At 39.3% G+C, this 19,020-nt stretch overlaps 1 protein-coding gene across 2 annotated transcripts in view; it reads left to right on the forward strand.

Moving 5' to 3' along the window:
• The window catches only part of GRID2 (glutamate ionotropic receptor delta type subunit 2), a 1,875,262-nt gene that overhangs the window by 1,852,036 nt on the left and 4,206 nt on the right, over nucleotides 1-19,020 (forward strand). For both annotated transcript variants that reach the window (XM_043971982.1, XM_043971983.1), the window contains one exon: nucleotides 17,594-17,834. In XM_043971982.1, coding sequence (XP_043827917.1) covers nucleotides 17,594-17,834 — 241 coding nt within the window. The remainder of the gene's footprint in view (nucleotides 1-17,593; nucleotides 17,835-19,020) is intronic.

The raw sequence follows: 19,020 nt of genomic DNA on the forward strand, positions 1-19,020 counted from the left end.
TTTCCCATTGTCTACATGAATGGAATAAGCTGGATAGCTGGAATAGGCTGCCTCTTTAAAATTTCCAGACTACAACAGTCTCAGTAGCTAGCTCTCTCTCTTTCTCTCTCTCTCTCTCTCTCTCTCTCTCTCTGAAAACTTCAAAGAATATGAGAATGCTGTTCACCCACAGCATGGGCATCATGAACTAACCTGGGGGCAGCTAGGTGGCATAGTACATAGAGCACCGGCCCTGGAGTCAGGAGTACCTGAGTTCAAATCTGGCCTCAGACATTTGACACTTACTAGCTGTGTGACCCTGGGCAAGTCACTTAACCCCAACTGCCTCACCAAAAATAAAATAAAATAAAATGAACTAACCTGGGTGGAGAGAAGCGCTAACTCCTCCTCTGCCTTAAGAATTGGGGCTTGGGATTATGGTCTGTTTTGTTTGTCCTTCTCAGGACGAAACACAGGTGCTAGAGTCCCTGGAGCCCAAGACCTCAAGCCATAGCAAATTGGGAGGCAAGAATCCAGACTGGATGCTGCTGCCAGGTGGCCCAGCAAGGAAGCTCTGATGAGCCAGAACACCTGAGACTTAAACCCAAGAGTACTTTGGACCTGGAATTAGGTGTTATATAAGAATTGAATTAAGCTAGGAACCAAAATCCCTTTCCCTCCTAAGAGACTGAGATGATATAAGAGGGGGATTATGTCCCTCATGTGTTGGGGGGATATTTGTATGTTCGTTCTTGTTATACTTTTGAAGTAAATATTCCTTTGTAAAAGGTAATCTGATCGTGAAGTAGTAAAATGGAACTAGGGTGCTTGAACCACTTAAAATTGAGGGAACATGGGGCAGCTAGATGGCGCAGTGGTAAAGCACCGGCCCTGGATTCAGGAGGACCTGAGTTCAAATCCGGCCTCAGACACTTGACACTTACTAGCTGTGTGACCCTGGGCAAGTCACTTAACCCTCATTGCCCTGAAAAAAAAAAATTGAGGGAACATAATCAGTGGAGGCTTGAGACAATGGCAAACACTAAACACTTCCAAACACTCTTAAGGGTACTAGAGAATCCTTGTCCCAATAGCTAGGATGTTTAGGTTTATCAAAGACAAGGTCATTGTGCTCATTTGCTTCCAAATATTATGTGCCTAATCTGATCAAAGGGGGCAGCTAAGTGGTACAGTGGATAGAGCACTGGGGTTTTGATAAGGAAGACCCATCTTTGTGAGTTCAAATCCAGCCTCAGTTACTAGATTGTGACCCTGGGCAAGTCCCTTAACCCTGTTTGCCTTAGTTCCTTGCCTATAAAATGAACTGAAGAAGGAAATGGCAAACCACTTCAGTATCTTTGCCAAGAAAAACCTCAAAATGGGATCATAGACAGTCAGCCATAACTGAATAAAAAAATCTGGTCAACGTCTCCATTTCTTACTCAGTGCCAAATTGTTTTGATGTGCAAAGTAGACCCCATAAAACAGTTTTGTAATAAGTTTTGTAGCATAATTTCAGATCTGATAGTGTTATTTTTCATTGATAGTCCATTTTTCATTGATTCCCTTAATATTCTTGACATTTTGTTCCTCCAGATGAATTTTGCTTTTATTTTTTTGTAGTTGTAATAGATAATTCTTTGTCAGTTTTATTCATATGACACTGCCTAGTTATTTAGTGAATCCTTTTCTGAGTAATTCACTACTCACTTTTCTTCCTGCTCCCTTTAGCATAAGGGTTGTTTTGTTCTTTGGATCTATATCCCCAGAACCAAGACAGGCGCATAAGAGTTTGATAAAAAGTTATTGGGGTGGGGGGGGTGGCGCATCTAGGTGGTACAGTGGATAAAGCACTGGCCCTGCATTCAGGTGGACCTGAGTTCAAATCTGGCCTCAAACACTTCACACTTACTAGCTGTGTGACCCCGGGCAAGTCACTTAACCCTCATTGCCCCACCCCAAAAAAAAAAAGTTATTGGATTTGAGGTCAGAGTACCTGATTCAAATCCTGCCTATTATTACCCATGTAACTTATGTCAAGTTACTTAATTTCTATGGGCCTGGATATGAGATAACTGGGCTAGACAACCTCAAAAGTCCTTTCCAACCTCTAAATCTATGATATAATAAGAGATGTCACAAAAGAGTACATGATAAATTGTCACAGGGCTCTGAGGGAGACAGCATCTCAGGAAAACACTGAAAGAAAAGACTAAAAATGTAGAGATTTGAGGAAAGTCTTGAAGTATAGATAGTATTTAGGTGAACACAGGACATTTCAAGCAAGTAGAATAGCATGAAAAGAAATATCCTGAGGAGAAAAATACAATATGTTCAAGAGACAGAGTAAACTATTTGTTTCCCCTGAAGTTATAGATGTCCAATTTAATGATGGAAATCAACCAGAAAATAGAAATCACTTTAGAAAAATTTCTTTTAAGCTAACCATACTCTAAAATGAGGGATATTTACAGTTTTCAAATAGCTCCTAGACATGTTGAAAGCTTTTTAATAATCCTTCACTCTATTTCTTTCTTTACTTAAGAACTCAAAGCACTTTACTAGCACTCTGAATAATAGCAATACTCTGGTAAAGCAAGGAGATGGCAAATATCATACAGCTGGAAAATGTAATAAAAAGATATGATGATTTCCCAAAATTGTGCAGTTGGATAATAAAGGGACTCTAGTTTATCCTCAACTTCTGACCCTTAGCTGAAAATTTTATCCTTTAGATCACTTTCTATGCTAATCTTATTTCTGCTAGAATTTTAATATATGCCCATTCTTTTAAAAAATCAATAGGTAAGACCCTAATACAATAATTTAGGGGGCATTATTCATTTTTTAAACATGAGTTCCTAACCATGCATTTTAAAATATGATTCAACTTACAAAAATTCAATTTCATACATAATTTTCAGGAACATGTCTAATATATATTCCAGATCATCCCTTTAATAATTTTCTACCCTTGAACCATTCTGTGCCAATCAAGGTAAGGTTTACCAATTTTTATCCTTTCTTTCTCACCAATTTATATATTTACACACATGCACAAAAGATCCAAGATCATTTAAGAATCCACCCAACTACCTAATTTAAGACCTACTTCTCAAATTGAAACACATGAAAACATGCAAATTACATACATTCTACTAAGCAAATACAATTTTGCTTTATTGCATATTTTATTAATTACAAACGTAAAAAGTTTGAATAAAAAGAAGATTTTTGCATTGCCTAAAGTATGGCTCCAAGCAGAGATGATTGTTGCCATTTTCTCACATAAGAATGAAAGGAGTTGGCTCCCCCTCCCCTTTCCTCTATAACCCAAATATCACACTGTGCTTAAGGAGGAAGCTGACATTTTAAAAGATCACCAAAAGTGTTCTCTTTCCAATCGCAATTATGCCCTCTGTCTCAGTGGGGACCATTGTCTAGGCCTTTTCAGCTCTCTAGTCTCTTTCCAGGTTGCTTTCATTATACTGATTATCTATTCATTTGCCACCCAGCACTCATTTTATGAATGATCATGTCTGCCATTTCTATAATGAGTGCTTGACTTTTAGTGCTAGCATAAACACATAAAATATATAATAATTAAAGTTCACTAGTCACCACAAGTCTTGAGATCCATCTTGCTTCTAATGTGATTTTTTAAGGAGCCACTTCTGAGTGGATCAAAAATGGTTTTACACACCCTCTCAGGGCAGGACAATACCGTAGCCCTCTTGGAAGAGAGGAAGAAAGAGATGTCCCTTGAATGATTTGGAACGGTTACAACATTTTCTAACAAGGTTCATCTACTTCCTCCAAATGCTCAGGGGATAGCATTCGGTTGTTGTATTTCAGGAGGTTCGCAAATATCTCTTCTACATTATATGTAGAAATGTATGTAGAAAACCATCACTCAAGTCTCTCTTCTGCTTCATCATGATACAGAGGGAACTGCAGGTGCCCAGAAGTTGTACCCACAGAGCAGAGGCCCTGGTAAGTCCCATTCAGTCGGAAAAACTTGGATGGAGTGGCCCAATGTAGCATACCTACAGCCTACAATGCAACATACCCACTGCCCGAGGACCAGTCTCATAAGCTTCAGAGCAATTTATCACCTGGCTGCCAACTGAGTAAGGAATGTTTTGGCCAGAGGGATTCTTTGGACACCATCTTCTAAATCAAAAAAAGAGTATTGGATCTGTACTGGTGGGACCAGCACTCACACCAATAGGTCTCAGTTTCCTCATCTGTAAAAGAAAGGCATTGAATAAGATGACCTCTAAGGTCTCTTCTGGCTCTATATCTGGCACCTGATGGTACGGTGGATAGAGCTCTGGATCTAGAGTCAAAAAGATTCAGGTTCAAATCCTGTCTCAGATACAAATCACTTAATCTCTCTCAGTCCCAGTTTCCTCATTGGTAAAATGGGGATTAAGATAGCACTTAGGGTAATTGTGAGGATCAGAGAAGATAACAAGTGTTTTGCAAACCTTAAGGCACCATATTAACATTATCTATTAACTATGATTCTGTGACCCTATATTCATGAAATGTTTGAAAGATAATTCATACTTTGTAATAAATCAGTTATCTATTTAACTGTCTCCTGTATACCAGGCACAGTATTAGTTACTAAAGATAAAAAGAGGAAAATGAAAAAGTCTCTGCCTTCAAGGAGCTTACATTCAATTTGTTGGAGGGAGAAAGGACCGCAACAAACCCATGTATAAAGATAAAAAGAATGAATGCAAAATAAATTTGAGTTAGCTCATGGAGGGTACATTTGGGGGACTTCAGGAAAGGCTTCATATGGAAAGCAATTCTTGAGTCTTGAAGGAAATAAAGACTTCAAGAGTATGGAAGTAAGGAGCGAGTACATTCCAGGCATAAGCAAAGGACACTACAAAATCACAAAGGCAGGAGATGGAGTGCTATATGTAAGGAATAGCGAGAAAGCCAGTTTGGCTGAACCATAAAGTGCAAGAAAAGAAGGAACATATGATAAAGTTGGAATGTTAGGTTGGGGCTAGGTTGTGAAAAGATTTAAAAGGTAACAGAGAAAGGTATATCTTTATTCTAGAAGCAATAAGGAACCACTGTAGATTATTCAATAAGATTATTCAATTCAACATCAATTATTTAATAAGGAGCAGGTCCGCCTTTCAGAAAACTCACTTTGGCAGCTTTATAGTTGGGAAAGACTTGAGGCTAGGAGCCCAATTAGGAGACCATTGCAATAGTTCAGGTGAAAAGGTGATGAGGGCCTGAATTAGGGTGTTGGCTATTTGAATGGTGAGAGGAGGGTACATCTAAGCAATGCTGTGAAGGTAGAAACAGTAATATTTGACGACTGATTGGTGGGAGGACGTTGTGAATTGAGACTCTAAACCAGTATCTGGCAGAAATAGGGAAACTTGGAACAGGGATGTGTTGGGGAAATGATCATGGATTCTGTATCAGACATCTTGAGTTTAAGATGACTATAGGATGTCCAATTTGAAACATCCAATAGGCACAATGTGGAACTGAAGTACAAGATATGTTATTTAATCAAGATCTTGCTCTTATGGACTTAAAACTGTTAAACTGTAAGACTAGTTCATCTGGACAACTAGAAAAGCCTATGTAATAAAAACAGGAAATTTCATTCAATGTTGATTTACAGTGAGTAATATATTTTTGGAATACTATTTCCCTGTTTTGAACACACATCTTTGTTTTGATAACATCTGTAATGTCCCCTAAGTGTCTCGTAGTAATGAATTCATTTTCTGTTTACTGTAATAGCTCAGAAATTAATGAACTCATGTGATATTCATATGGTTCTCTGGGGAGGTCTGAATGTGTTGCTGATATCATAGTATTTGTAAATATATACAATAGGTTTAGTTACCCAAGGGAAAAGGGACATAGCAGATTCTGGATTAATGAAATGCGAGCTTAGAAAGAAGGGAGACATAAGCTAACCTCATATGCTATACACTTTTTCAGAGATATTAAAGTTCATTTGGAAATTTGGTATTTTAGATAAATGTCACAATTTTACCCTGTGTCAAAACAATGGAAAATAGATGATATAGGAAGAAATGTAAAATGATGAGTTTAGAGAAATAATCTTTACAAGTCCAGATAAGTGAAAATGAAGCTAGAAAACAGTTATTACACCAGAATTGTTGGTGGAGGGGGATGGCAAGATTTGCAGCAGTGGATCATTGTGAATTAACTAGTACTGTGGCTACCCAAATGATTTACTTTGTCCTAGACTGAATCCACATTAGTGGAGTGTGTTCAGCTAGAAAGATGACATGTTAGTCAATCTACAGCATTGTAATAAATCCTGGGTTTCACATTTTTAAGCTGTTGTTGTTTGTCCTTCATTCGCAAAGAGTACCATGACATTAGGAGTTGATGTCATGACTCACAGTGGATTGAATTTAAGTGAAAGAGGGCTGTGCAAAGTCACCAGCCTTACTCTCTTCTCCAGAGCCATCTGGGTCCAGTGGGAAGATATATATATCAGGACAACTGGAGATGACCCCAGTCAATTGGGGTTAAGTGACTTGCCCAGAGTCACACAGCTAGTAGTATCAAGTGTCTGAGGCCAGGACCTCCAGTGCTCTACCCACTGCACCACCTAGTTTCCCCACAGTTTTAAATCGTGCCTTGGCAAACTAGGTCTCATCCAGAGGACAGTGGCATGGAAACTCAGGGAAGACTTGTGAGTGGAAAAGAGGAATCCTAGTTTTTTTTTAAATGTGTGAAGAGTTTACTTGTCATTTGATAGCCTATATGAATAGCAAAGTCCCTCTAGAATGAGGAAGAGGGGTCTAGCAGCAACCACACGGTGTAGCCCAAACTAGATTTAAAATGTAATTGGGAACTATTTAACAAAATAAATAAAAATACAATATAAATGTTAATTTGTGGGGTTTTAAGTCAATATTTGGCCTGCAAATATCCTTCTTATGGTTTAGGGGCTTTATTTCTCTTTAACATCACTGGCACAGTGGATGGGGTCACTGGCCTGAGACACAGGAAAGCTTGAGTTCACATCTGTCCTCAGTCTATTATTAGCTGTGGGACCCTGGGCAATCATTTAAACTTCAAATTGAAGACATTGGAGGTGATGGCTACTAAGATCCCTTCCAGAATGTAAGGCCTGCTTAATTAAGTACTTAATTAAGGTCATAATAGTGAAAATTACCATTGATCATTGATAGGCTTGATGTTCCCACAATCATTAAAACCCCCTTGAGGCCACTGACACATTTGTAATGTGCACTACAGCAGGAGACTGGGTGTATGGGAGTTTTTCCTCTGTACAGGAATCAACCTATAACCTTTAATGCTTTAATCAATTGAGTCAACTGGCTCAGGTAACCAGTTAATAACTATTAAGCACCTACTATGTGCCTGGTCCTATGCTATACATACCGAAAACAAAAAAACAACAAAAAGGGGGGCAGCTAGATGGCGCAGTGGTTAAAGCGCTGGCCCTGCATTCAGGAGTACCTGAGTTCAAATCCAGCCTCAGACACTTAACACTTACTAGCTGTGTGACCCTGGGCAAGTCACTTAACCCCCATTGCCCAGCAAAAAAAAAACAAAAAAAAAAAAAAAGGAAAAGATAGCCCCTGCCCATGAGGAGCTCAAAAATCTAATGGAGGAAGACAACAAGAAAACACATGTGCAAACAAATTTTATAAAGGATCAACAGGAAATAGATGAGAGTGACAGCACTAGAATTAAGAAAGATTGAGAAATACTTCATGTAGAAAATGGGATTTTAGTCGAAACTTAAAGGAAGCCAAGGAAGTGGAGATGAAGAGGGAGGGCACATTCCAGGCATAAGGGACAGCCAGAAAAAAATTCCCAGAACCAATGAACAAGCCCAGTGCCTTGGTCATGAAACAATAAGGATGCCAGTGTCACTACATCAAAGAGCAAGTAGTGGGGAGTAAGGTGGAAGATGCCTGGGAAGGGGTGGGGAAGACGTTGGTAATGAAGGGCTTTGAATGAAAAAACAGGATCTTTTTTTTTTTTTATCCTGGAGGCAACAGGGAGCCATTGAAATTTAACTGAGTAGGGGGATGACATGGTCAGACCTATGCTTTAGAAAAATCACCTTGGTAGCTTAATGAAGGATTAACCGGAGTGGGAGAGACTTGAGACAGGCAGACCCACCAGCAGGCTATTGCAATAGTCCAGGTTTGAAATAATAAGGTCCTGTAACAGTGTCAGAGGAGAGATAAGGCATATTTGAGAGACATTGCAAAGGTGAAACTGAAAAGGCTTGGCAACAGATTACTTATGGGGGGAGGGTGAAAATTCAAACAAAGGGCACTAGCAGATTAATTGGATTTTAATTCATTCATAATCAGAAATTATGTCATATTTATATAGTATAGTTATCAACCTTTTTCAAGACATAAACATGTCAACTAAATGTAAATTAGTTTGGGTTTTAAAGATATGGCAATATCTCTTGAGAATATGGGAGGGACACTCTGGGATATGAAAATTAAGAACCACAGACGTATTTTATTTTCTTCTCCCCTCTCCTTCATTATTATCCTGTGAAAAAGTTAGCACGCAACTGAATAACTTAAGTGTTTGGGGTTTTATTTATATTTAAAATATTAAAAACATTACCTTCTGTTTCAATGGATTGATTTAAAGTGACCTGAATGGGATTACTTCTTGGAAATTAATTATTTGGCCACTCAAAACAAAGCCAGCCTAGATGGCCATTGCAGGATAGGTACAGCAGTGCATGAGGAGAGGGGACACAAACAGCACAAGAGATGTTTTTTTTAAATACTACATTTTTGTCTTTGGTTTTTTGGGGAGGTTTGCAGGGCAATGAGGATTAAGTGACTTGCCCAGGGTCACACAGCTAGTAAGTAAGTGTCAAGTGTCTGAGGCTAGATTTTAACTCAGGTCCTCCTGAATCCAGGGCCAGTGCTTTATCAACTGTGCCACCTAGCTGCCCTCTAAGAGATATACATATTTTAATGTCAGAAAATTTAGTCAACTTCTTCCTCATTTTGCCTATGAGTAAACTGGCCCAGAAAGGGGAAATGACTTATCATTTAGTCATACATAGATGAGAGAGGCTGGATCAAAATGCCACACAAGTCACTTACGTTCTCTGTGTCTTAGTTTTCTCATCTGTAAAATGGGAATAGTGTTACTATTAAATAGCACCTACCTCACAGAGTTGTTGTGAAGATGAAATGAGATGATATTTATTAAGCTCTTGTCCATAGAAGTTGCTCAATAAATACGTCTTCCCTTCTCTTTGTATCTCTACCCCCAATTTAGCACAGTATCTTGCTTAATAACAGGTGCATAATAATCACCTCCTCTGCCCCCAACCTTCCATTCTTCCTAATTTCCCTATAATTGTCAAGAGTCACCCAGTCCCCCAGTCTGGCAACCTAAGTGGTCATACAACTCCTCACTCTCTCTCTATCCCCCCCCAATATTCAATCAGTGGTCAAATTATGTCATTTCTCCCTTGATGACATCCGTAATACATGTCCCTTTTTTCTCCTTTAATGCTGCAACCACCCTAGTTCAGACCCTCATCATCTTACACCTACTGATTGGTCTCTTTGCCTCAAGTCCCTCTCCACTCCAATCCATCTTCCACCCAGTTGTCCAAATGATCTTTCAGGTCTGATCACTTCCATTCACTATGTTCCAGTGGCTCCCTATCACCTCCAAGAACAAAGATAAGTCCTCAAAGTCTTCATTACCTGTCCTGTTCCTATATTTTCCTATATTTCCAGTCTTTATTCACCTTACTCTCCTCCACATACTCTTTGAACCTTGAATATCCATCTTTGAAATCAAAATGATGCTCTGATCATTTTCACTGGGAGAATGCTCTCCTCTCCTTCTCTGCCTCCTAGCTCTCCCAACCTCAAGTTTCAGCTAATGTCCCAACTTCTGTAAGAAGCCTTTCGTTCTTCCTCAATCTTACTGCCTTCCCTCTGAGAGAAGCCCTGTTTTTTCTAGTCCATATCTTATCTGTACATTGTTGTTGGCATATTGTCTCCTCCATCAGACTGTGCACTCCTTGGGAGCAGGGACTGGTTTTTGCATTTCTTCGTGTCCTGGTATGTAGCACAATACCTGATTTATAATAGGTGCTTTGTGAAAACTAGGTGAATGACTGAATTGAATCTTCCAACACCTTCATTATACAAATGAGGAAACTGAGGTTCAAAAAGGTTAAATAATTGACTGCAAGTCACACAGGAGCAGACTCAGACCCTCCTACTTCAAGTCCAGACCTCCTTCTACTAGACCACAGGTCCTCTCTCAATTTAAGAATATGAAAGAGAAAACACAGTGTGAGCTCAGCAGTATAGATAGTAGAACCATGCCCCCCCCACACCCCCATCCTTTGATAGCCTAAGTTTCTAGCCTTACTTACAATTCAAGCTGCGTTGCTTTAGGCTGTATAGAAATGATTACATGGGGTTTTTTTGTTTGTTTTGGGGGTTTTTTGTGTGTGTGAGGCAATTGGGGTTAAGTGACTTGCCCAGGGTCACACAGCTAGTAAGTGTCAATCGTCTGAGGCCGGATTTGAACTCAGGTACTCCTGACTCCAGAGCCAGTGCTCTATCCACTGCACCATGTAGCTGCCTGGAAATGATTACTTGTCAAACTGCTTGTTTTGAAAACATTCAGGAGTGTAGGAAGTGAGTGATGAACTTGTAGGGCAAGTATTAAAATAAACAAATTCTTCATTTTTTCATCTTAAGGTCACCTCCCTAACAAATGGTCCAGACAACACACTAAAAGAGTTCAATCAGAAAGTAAATGGCTTTTTCTTTTGCTCTGTCAACCAAATATTTAAACATATTTCAATCTTCTACCCACTGTGTTTTAAGTGCGTAGAAGATAAAAAGACTCTTCACATCAAGTAAAGCATAAAACTAAATAAACTGTCCAGTTGATTGAGGTGAAAAGCAACTAAGAAATTCTTGGTGATAAACTTTTTTGTCATTTATTTTTTAAAGGAGTATAAAGGGAGTGTAAATGTATTAAGTCAATTTGATTAACATTTATTGGGCACCTACTATATGTGCTAGGCCTGGGAATACAAAGACAAAAATTAAAAATTTCTTGCCCTCAAGGAGTTTACATTCTATCATGATAGATAGCATGAAATATATATAAATAAAAACAAATATAGATAAGCACATACATATATATATATATGTATATAGACATATATACACACACATATATATATACATATATATACATATACACATACACATGCACAGTAAATATAAGGGGGAGAAATATTCAGACCTGGGGATATCTGGAAAAGTTTCATGTAACAGGGAGAGTTCCACACCCACATTTTAAGATAATGGAACTAAGGCCAGATGGGGTAAGTGATTTCTGCAAGAATACATAAGTATTATGGGAGCAGCTAGGTGGCATGATGGATAAAACATCGGCCGTGGAGTCAGGAGGACCTGAGTTCAAATCTGGCCTCAGACACTTGATACTTACTAGCTATGTGACCCTGGGCAAGTCCCTTAACCCCAATTGCCTCACAAAAAAAAAAAAATTAAAGTTGGACGTTTATAAGAACTTGTCAGAACTACTCCTTTAATGAAATGGTATAGTACTTGTGGAAGAAGGGAGAAACTTCAAATAAATAAAATACACTTGCCTTCTTTGCAGAAGAAGGGGACTACAGATGTAATATATCAAATAAACTGTAAGATTTGGTCAATATGTTAGGTAGTATTACTGAACTGCTTTTTCCCCCTTTTTCTTTTTTTGTCATTAGGTATAGTCCTCTGGAGAGGAGGAAAAGAGATATATTCTAAAATAGAATATTTTAATAAGATCTATTGTTATAAGAACCAAAAGTATCAATAAAAGTAATATTTTTAAAAGCAAACACATACACATACACACACACACACAGAGGAAAAACAGCAGTAGCTTCTCAGCTCTGAAATATCCACATGCTCCTTATCAAGATGTGCATCCTTTCCCTAGCCAAAGAGAACATTTACTGTTGATCCTTACGTAAATTCTTTGGTGTCCTCTTCAAAGAAAGGAGCAGGCATACTAAGACATGAATAAGTCTTACTTTCAAGGAAATGATTCGATCAGTCTGTTAGAACATAAGGACCAAAGTGAAGTAATAGATTGTGGTGATTAAAACGCATGCTTACTGTGACACCCAGAGGACAATCATAGATGATGCATTTCATGTTTAGAAGATGCTTTCCTTCTGCTAGGAAACACTGCCATCTTGTGGACGTTTCCCTGATGACAATTTTATGACTTTACCATCCCGTGTCAACTTGACATATTGGGCCACTTCGAAGTATCAGAATTAGAGAAAAGTTCTGCTTTGCCACAAGCCTGTGAACACGAAGAGAATTTCCTCATGTCACTAGTATTGCACGTGTTATTTATGCTTTTAGGAACAAGGCTTTTCCTTTGTTTCATTTATAATCCCCATTTGGAAACAATTACGTTCATTTGCCAATTTGAAGTTTCTCCACCCTGCTTTGATCCAAGAGTGACTAAAATGTGGCATGAGCAAACAATTCTCATACAGGAACTAAACAGCTCTTTAAGACAAACTACATTTACCTGACCCCTAGAGAGGGGCATTTGTATAATTGGAGGTTTTTCAGTGGAGTGTCTGAGATCACAGAGTGGAGAGATACCCCATCAGGATTCAGATCATAGGAATAAAAACTTCATAGATTTTAAACTGCAAGGAGCCTCAGAACCTATCAAGTCCAAACCCCTCATTTTACACATAAGTAAAGAAAGGTCCAGAGAGGTCAGATAAGATCACACAGGAAGTAGGACCCCAGAATTAGTATTCTTTCCACTGTATTACACTCAGTTCTTCTAAAGAAGCCTTACTTTATCCCAATTCCCACACCCCCTCCACTACACACACACATACACACACACACACACACACACACACACACACACACACACACACAAACCCTTACATGGTTTAGAAATGTTGGAAGAGCCAGGGCAAACTTCAAAGCATACCCACAAATCACCTGGGTAAGATAAATTCAGTTGATGTGATGGGCAATGCCCTGGGGCAAAAAGAAAAAAAATGCAGGATGTTGCTATCAAAAAGAGAAAGAAATTCCACAAGTCTACCTGGGTTGAGAAAGTAAACTAGACAAGTGGCTAGTTATTCTTACTAACTAGAGCCTAAACTTATTGTTTCTAAATGCTAAAAAGTCAAGTGTCATCACATCCTCTAAAATCCCATGCCAAAGTCGTCCCCCTACCATTGTCATACCTCCAGCTATTAGAGTTTGTTCTTGTCTAAATCTTCTCCATGATCCCAAGGATCTCCATTATCCCACTGCCTCATCACCCAGACTGGGATTTAAGGTACATGAGGCAGGGGCGGCTAGGTGGCGCAGTGGATAAAGCACCAGTCCTGGATTCAGGAGTACTTGAGTTCAAATCCGGCCTCAGACACTTGACATTTACTAGCTGTATGACCCTGGGCAAGTCACTTAACCCCCACTGCCCCACAAAACAAACAAACAAACAAACAAATAAATAAATAAATAAATAAATAAGGTACATGAGGCACGTTCTTATTAACAGGGAGTGGAAGCTTATTGACGTAGTTTCAATGTCTCCAGAAAAACCTCTCTAGCCAAAAAAAACCTTGCCCATCCAAAATTATATTTATTACTTTGCTTGAGAGGTTCTGTTCCCCATTAAAATATAATCATCCCCAGAAAGGGTAAGAAATGATGGAGGTTTCATGTGAATATGTATAAAAGTCTTTCCTGAGAATAGGCAAAAATGGAATGGTGTGAGTGCACAGGGCATACCAGGGATCACAAAGGTGCTAACAGGACACAGGAAAAAGGAAAATGGAGATATTACTTTAGTTTCTCCTTGGGCTGAGTTGAGGAATATGTACCAGTTGGTGCAATCCAACTGTCTGTCCAATGAGAGGGCTGAACTAGACAAAGATCTATATACTCCCTAAAATTACCACCATCAGTTTAATACCTTGGGTTAAAGACATGCATACATGCATGCATACAGGGGGTAGTGAGTTGGCATAGTGGATAAAGCACCAGCTCTGGAGTCAGGGAGACTGGAGTTCAAATCTGGCCTCAGACACTGTGTGACCATGAGCAAGTCACTTAACCCTGATTCCTTCCAAAAAAGAAAAAGGAAAAAATGCACACATAAATCCTGTGGTGGGTTAGGTGAGCTGAAACAGTTTCTCCTGAGAGAACCACCAGTAATACCCCATAGACTTAGAATTGGAAAGTACTGGATTCAAGTGACAGGTCTATTACTTCCCTACAAAGTAGCTATGTGACCTTGTAAAAGTCACTCAATGTCAATGAGCCTGACAGCATTTCGAAGAGGAGGGGTCAAAATATGTAGTATACAATACAATAAAACTTTATTAAGTGCCTACTCTGTGCCAGGCACTTTACTAAACTCTGGGCATGCAAATTAAAAAAAAATTTTTTTAATTTTTAAAAAAGTCTTGGCCTCAAAGACCATAGAGTATAATGAAAGAAGACAATACAGAAAAGGATGCTGAAAGCGAGGGGGTGGGGAAATACCAGAGAGTATCTCAGGGCAGAGTCAAAGAAAGCAGAGCAGCTGGTGGCAAATGGAGAGCTGGCTGTGATTTTGAGCATCTATAAAGAGAGGCTATGGGAGGAATTTGGGGTTTGTTTTGTTGTTGTTGTTGTTTTGTTTTGTTTTGTTTTGCTCAACCTCCAATCAGAGGGGCAGAAGCCGTTGCAGTAGGTATTTATGAGGTGTGAGTAGCCAAACTGAATCAATCTCCATGAAGATGATGAAGATACTGATGGAGGTTATGCTGATCATGGGAGAGGAGAAGATTGGATAAAATGATGAAAAAGCATTTACTAAGGGCATACTATGTGCTGTGCATTCTAGATACAAATTCAAAAGTGAGACTTCCTGATCTGAAGGAACTTATATTAGAATGAGGAGATGGAGCACATATAAAGAAGTAGCGGTCAGGGGTACATCATGGAGATGTCGAGTGTAGCTTCAGAGTTGTCCGCTGATACACCCTTTCCAGAGGCAATGATAGTGTTGTTTTGTAGTTCTTAGAGCAAAAGGTAGAAAGTAGAAGGGTATTGATGGCAATACATAAAATGGCAGAAAAATAGGGGAATAAGCATTTATACTACAGGTACTGTCCTAAGTATATTTTCCAAATATCGCATTTGTTTCTCACAACAATCCTGCAAGGTAGAGGCTATTATTCTCATTTTGGTTGAGGAAATTGAGGGACAGAGAGAATGTGACAGCTAGTGTCTGAGGCTAAATTTGAACTCAAGACTTCCTGATTTTAGGAAGGAGCTCTATCTACTGCTTTACCTAAATAAGGACATGAGATCTCAATGAGTTCAGACCCGAGTGGTTAAGTTATTTCTGGGCATGGTCTCTGAACCTCTATATTGGAGGCTAGAGGAAGAAAAGCAAAGAATGAAAAACATGACCAGAGTATGAAAAGGGAGTGAGGAGGGTCAGTTTACCGATCACTTCCAGCTCTAATGTCCTCCATAAAATTCCAACTCTACTCTCATACCCCATGGTGGATATCCTGGGAAGTCTCAATGATATTCATAGAGCATGATAAGCTTTTGCATGCCATCCTCAAATGAAAAGGGCTTTCAAGCCTCGGCAGCTGGGACCGCGATCAGACTCCCCCCTAGAGCACTTAAGAGTTTGCAAAGCCTGAGCTTCAACCACCCCGTGGAGATCCTTCATCTCCACATACTGGTCCTGGAGCTCACTACCTGGAGAAAGCAGCAGCAGGACCGCAGGAAATAAAAAAACAAAACAGAACCAAGCCCAGACATTCCCTCCAGGAGCGTGTCGAACCTCACACAAAGTCCCAATTCAGAAAGTAAGAATGAAAGAATGTGCAAACAGTGTAACAGGCCATCAGTATGTTATAGTGGAGGAAGGTTTGGGTTCAAGTCCCACATGCTAGCTGATGCCTCCTTCTGGGGGCAGGTAAAGAGGTAGCACACAAAGAATACTGGCTTTGAAATTGGAAAGAGGTGGATTCAAGTCCCACTTAAATCCTCTGAGCTCAGTTTCCCCCATCTGTCAAATAAAGATAACAAAACTTGTACTCACTACTTTGTGGGGTCATTATTGTGAGGGATTTTATCATGACACAGTGCCATATAAATTATTCTGCTAGGGGGCAGCTAGGTGGCAGAGTGGATAAAGCACCAGCCCTGGATTCAGAGGACCTGAGTTCAAATCCAGCCTCAAACACTTGACACTTACTAGCTGTGTGACCCTGGGCAAGTCACTTAACCCTAAGAAACAAAAACAAAAATAAATTATTCTGCTAAATTAGTTTATGCCCTTGGGGCATACAATTTCAGACAGATAAATCCTGGGAGGGGCTGAGAACAGATCCAGATTATCAATGCTCCCCTCCTAGGAAGGACCAGATGTAAAGTGCTGGGAGCAAGGAGATGCAGTATGCACCATGAAAGAATGGGCCAAGGTGCACTGAGCATGGAGCCTGCACCATAGACAGCATAGGCCCAGCTCACAACTTTGCCCACAGGTGACCCCATACCTATGTATTCTCAGATACATATTACCCTGACCCTCTACACATAAACTCTCTCACTTTTGATTTTACTCTCTTCTTCCAACTATGAGAATGGTATAAAAAAGGTAATAAACCTCTAAAAAGTAGGTAATTTGCTCTTTCCAGGTAGGCTTATTTCTGTCCAAAATAAAGCTAGCACTATTAGTCTGAAGTTACTTCTATTCTAAATTACAACTATGTGAAATTCGAAGTTTAATCTCTACAAAATAACAACAACAAAAAGTTGCTGTTGCTGACAGTTGCCAGTTGGTGATGAAAAGAAAGGTGTTTCTTATTTGAACTTATTACCATTCCCCCAAAGATTCTCAGTCACATTGCTTCTTGTTCTTCAAGGTAAGATGTATTTCCCCCTTTGGCATTAAAAAGAAAGCCGCCCAGTTGTGTGCAAACCAAAACGATGTATTTTATCAACTTCAACATTATCCCAGAGCTTTCTCCCACATCGTGTTAAATAATAGAAGCCTTTTTAATGAATTTCTTTGTATGTACCATATGCTGCGTGATGGCGTGCCAGCATCTTGCTGTAAGCAGCCAAAATGTTCCTTCTAAAGCATTAGAATCCAGAGCGTCATTTTGTTTCAAAGACCATAGAACTGTGTAACAGCATGAAACCACACAAAAAATACTGCCTTGGAAATGTAATTGTAAAAACACATTGGAGCTACCCCAGGGGAAATATTATAAATTATAGAATGCTTGCCTGCGAGCACACACAAACTCACAGAAGAAGAAAAAAAAAACACCTTGTGATATAAACTCTACCTGTTGAATTACAACAGTGGAGTTTCTCATCACCCACCATTCTCTCTGCAACTTGTTTTCCCTTTAACAGACACTCAACTTTATAGGGTGTTCAGTAGCAGGGCTTTTCCATGCCTATAGATCCCACCAGTTGTATCTCTTCTGATTTGCTCTTTTCTCCCCAAGAATCCTAGAACTGCAACAGAATGGAGATATGGATATACTGAAGCATAAGTGGTGGCCAAAGAATAGTCAGTGTGACCTGTACTCATCTGTGGACGCTAAACAGAAAGGCAGCGCCCTGGACATAAAGAGCTTTTCAGGCGTCTTCTGCATTCTGGCAGCAGGCATCATCCTCTCCTGCTTCATCGCCATGCTGGAGACCTGGTGGAACAAGAGGAAAGGTTCCCGGGTCCCTTCCAAAGAGGTATTGGCTTGGGAGACCTAGTGTACTCTATAGAGACCTGGTGTACTAGAACAAGCATTCCCCCTGTGTGGCATCGTCCAAAATTTTGGGGGGTAATTGTATCAGGAGCTCTGTGTGTTTAATGTCTTTCCTCCACCATCTTGGCATCATCCAAGATTTACTTAAAGGAGAATCTTGAAGAATCTGGCCTGTTAAAGTAGAGTAGGAAAACCATTTAAGTTTAAGTTTACAAAAGTAAAATTGGCACCCCAAAGTTCAACTTTCTGTTTAAGGACAGTCAAAGACAATGAAAAGGATACTACAGTATTCTATAAATATTGAAAATCCCATGTTCTGTAAGTGAACTTTGAAATCCTCCCAAACTCAGTGTGGCCTTTAATCTAGTGATTCTTGGAGGCTCTTGCCAAGTGATGGATATGTATGTGTCTTTTTCTTGGAATGAATTGTTCAATGTGTGAGTAAATCAGCCTAAAATCCCTGATAACCTACCACTACTACTATGTTAAAGAAACATAATTAATATGCATTTTTCAGCACAAAGATGTGCAAGGGGGAAAAGCATACTAGCCAATTACTACATCTCCCTTTCTAAGACACAGAACTACAGGAAACAAGCATTTGTTTTTCTTGGTTCCTCTTTACGATTTTATACTGTGGAATTAGTCAGAATCATTTTTCCCCCTTCCTGTAAGAACCAGATTCATTTTCTCAGTAATTACAAATGACTATAAAGATGTATTACAGTCCTTTTGTAAAGAAAAAAATCCTTCTTTCATCTAAATATTGTTTATATATATATATATATATATATGTATATATATATATATAATTGCAGGAAAAAATGAAGTGAGATAAGGAAATAGCTGAATATTTTACTTGTTTCCTCTAAGTTAAAAATAAAACCTTTTTTTTTTTTTTGCGGGGCAATGAGGGTTAAGTGACTTGCCCAAGGTCCCACAGCCAGTAAGTGTCAAGTGTCTGAGATCAGATTTGAACTCAAGTTCTCCTGAATCCAGAGCCAGTGATTTATCTACTGTGCCACCTAGCTGCCCCAAAACATCTTTTTTTAATAGGAAAATTCCCAAATATACTAAAACCTTATTCATGAACAGAAATATCAGTTAGAATGACTGATATTAATGTGAGGTCACTAATCACCTAGGAAGGAGGGTCTCTCATTTGGAAT

Source organism: Dromiciops gliroides, chromosome 6, assembly GCF_019393635.1.
Source record: "Dromiciops gliroides isolate mDroGli1 chromosome 6, mDroGli1.pri, whole genome shotgun sequence".
NCBI lineage: Eukaryota > Metazoa > Chordata > Mammalia > Microbiotheria > Microbiotheriidae > Dromiciops > Dromiciops gliroides.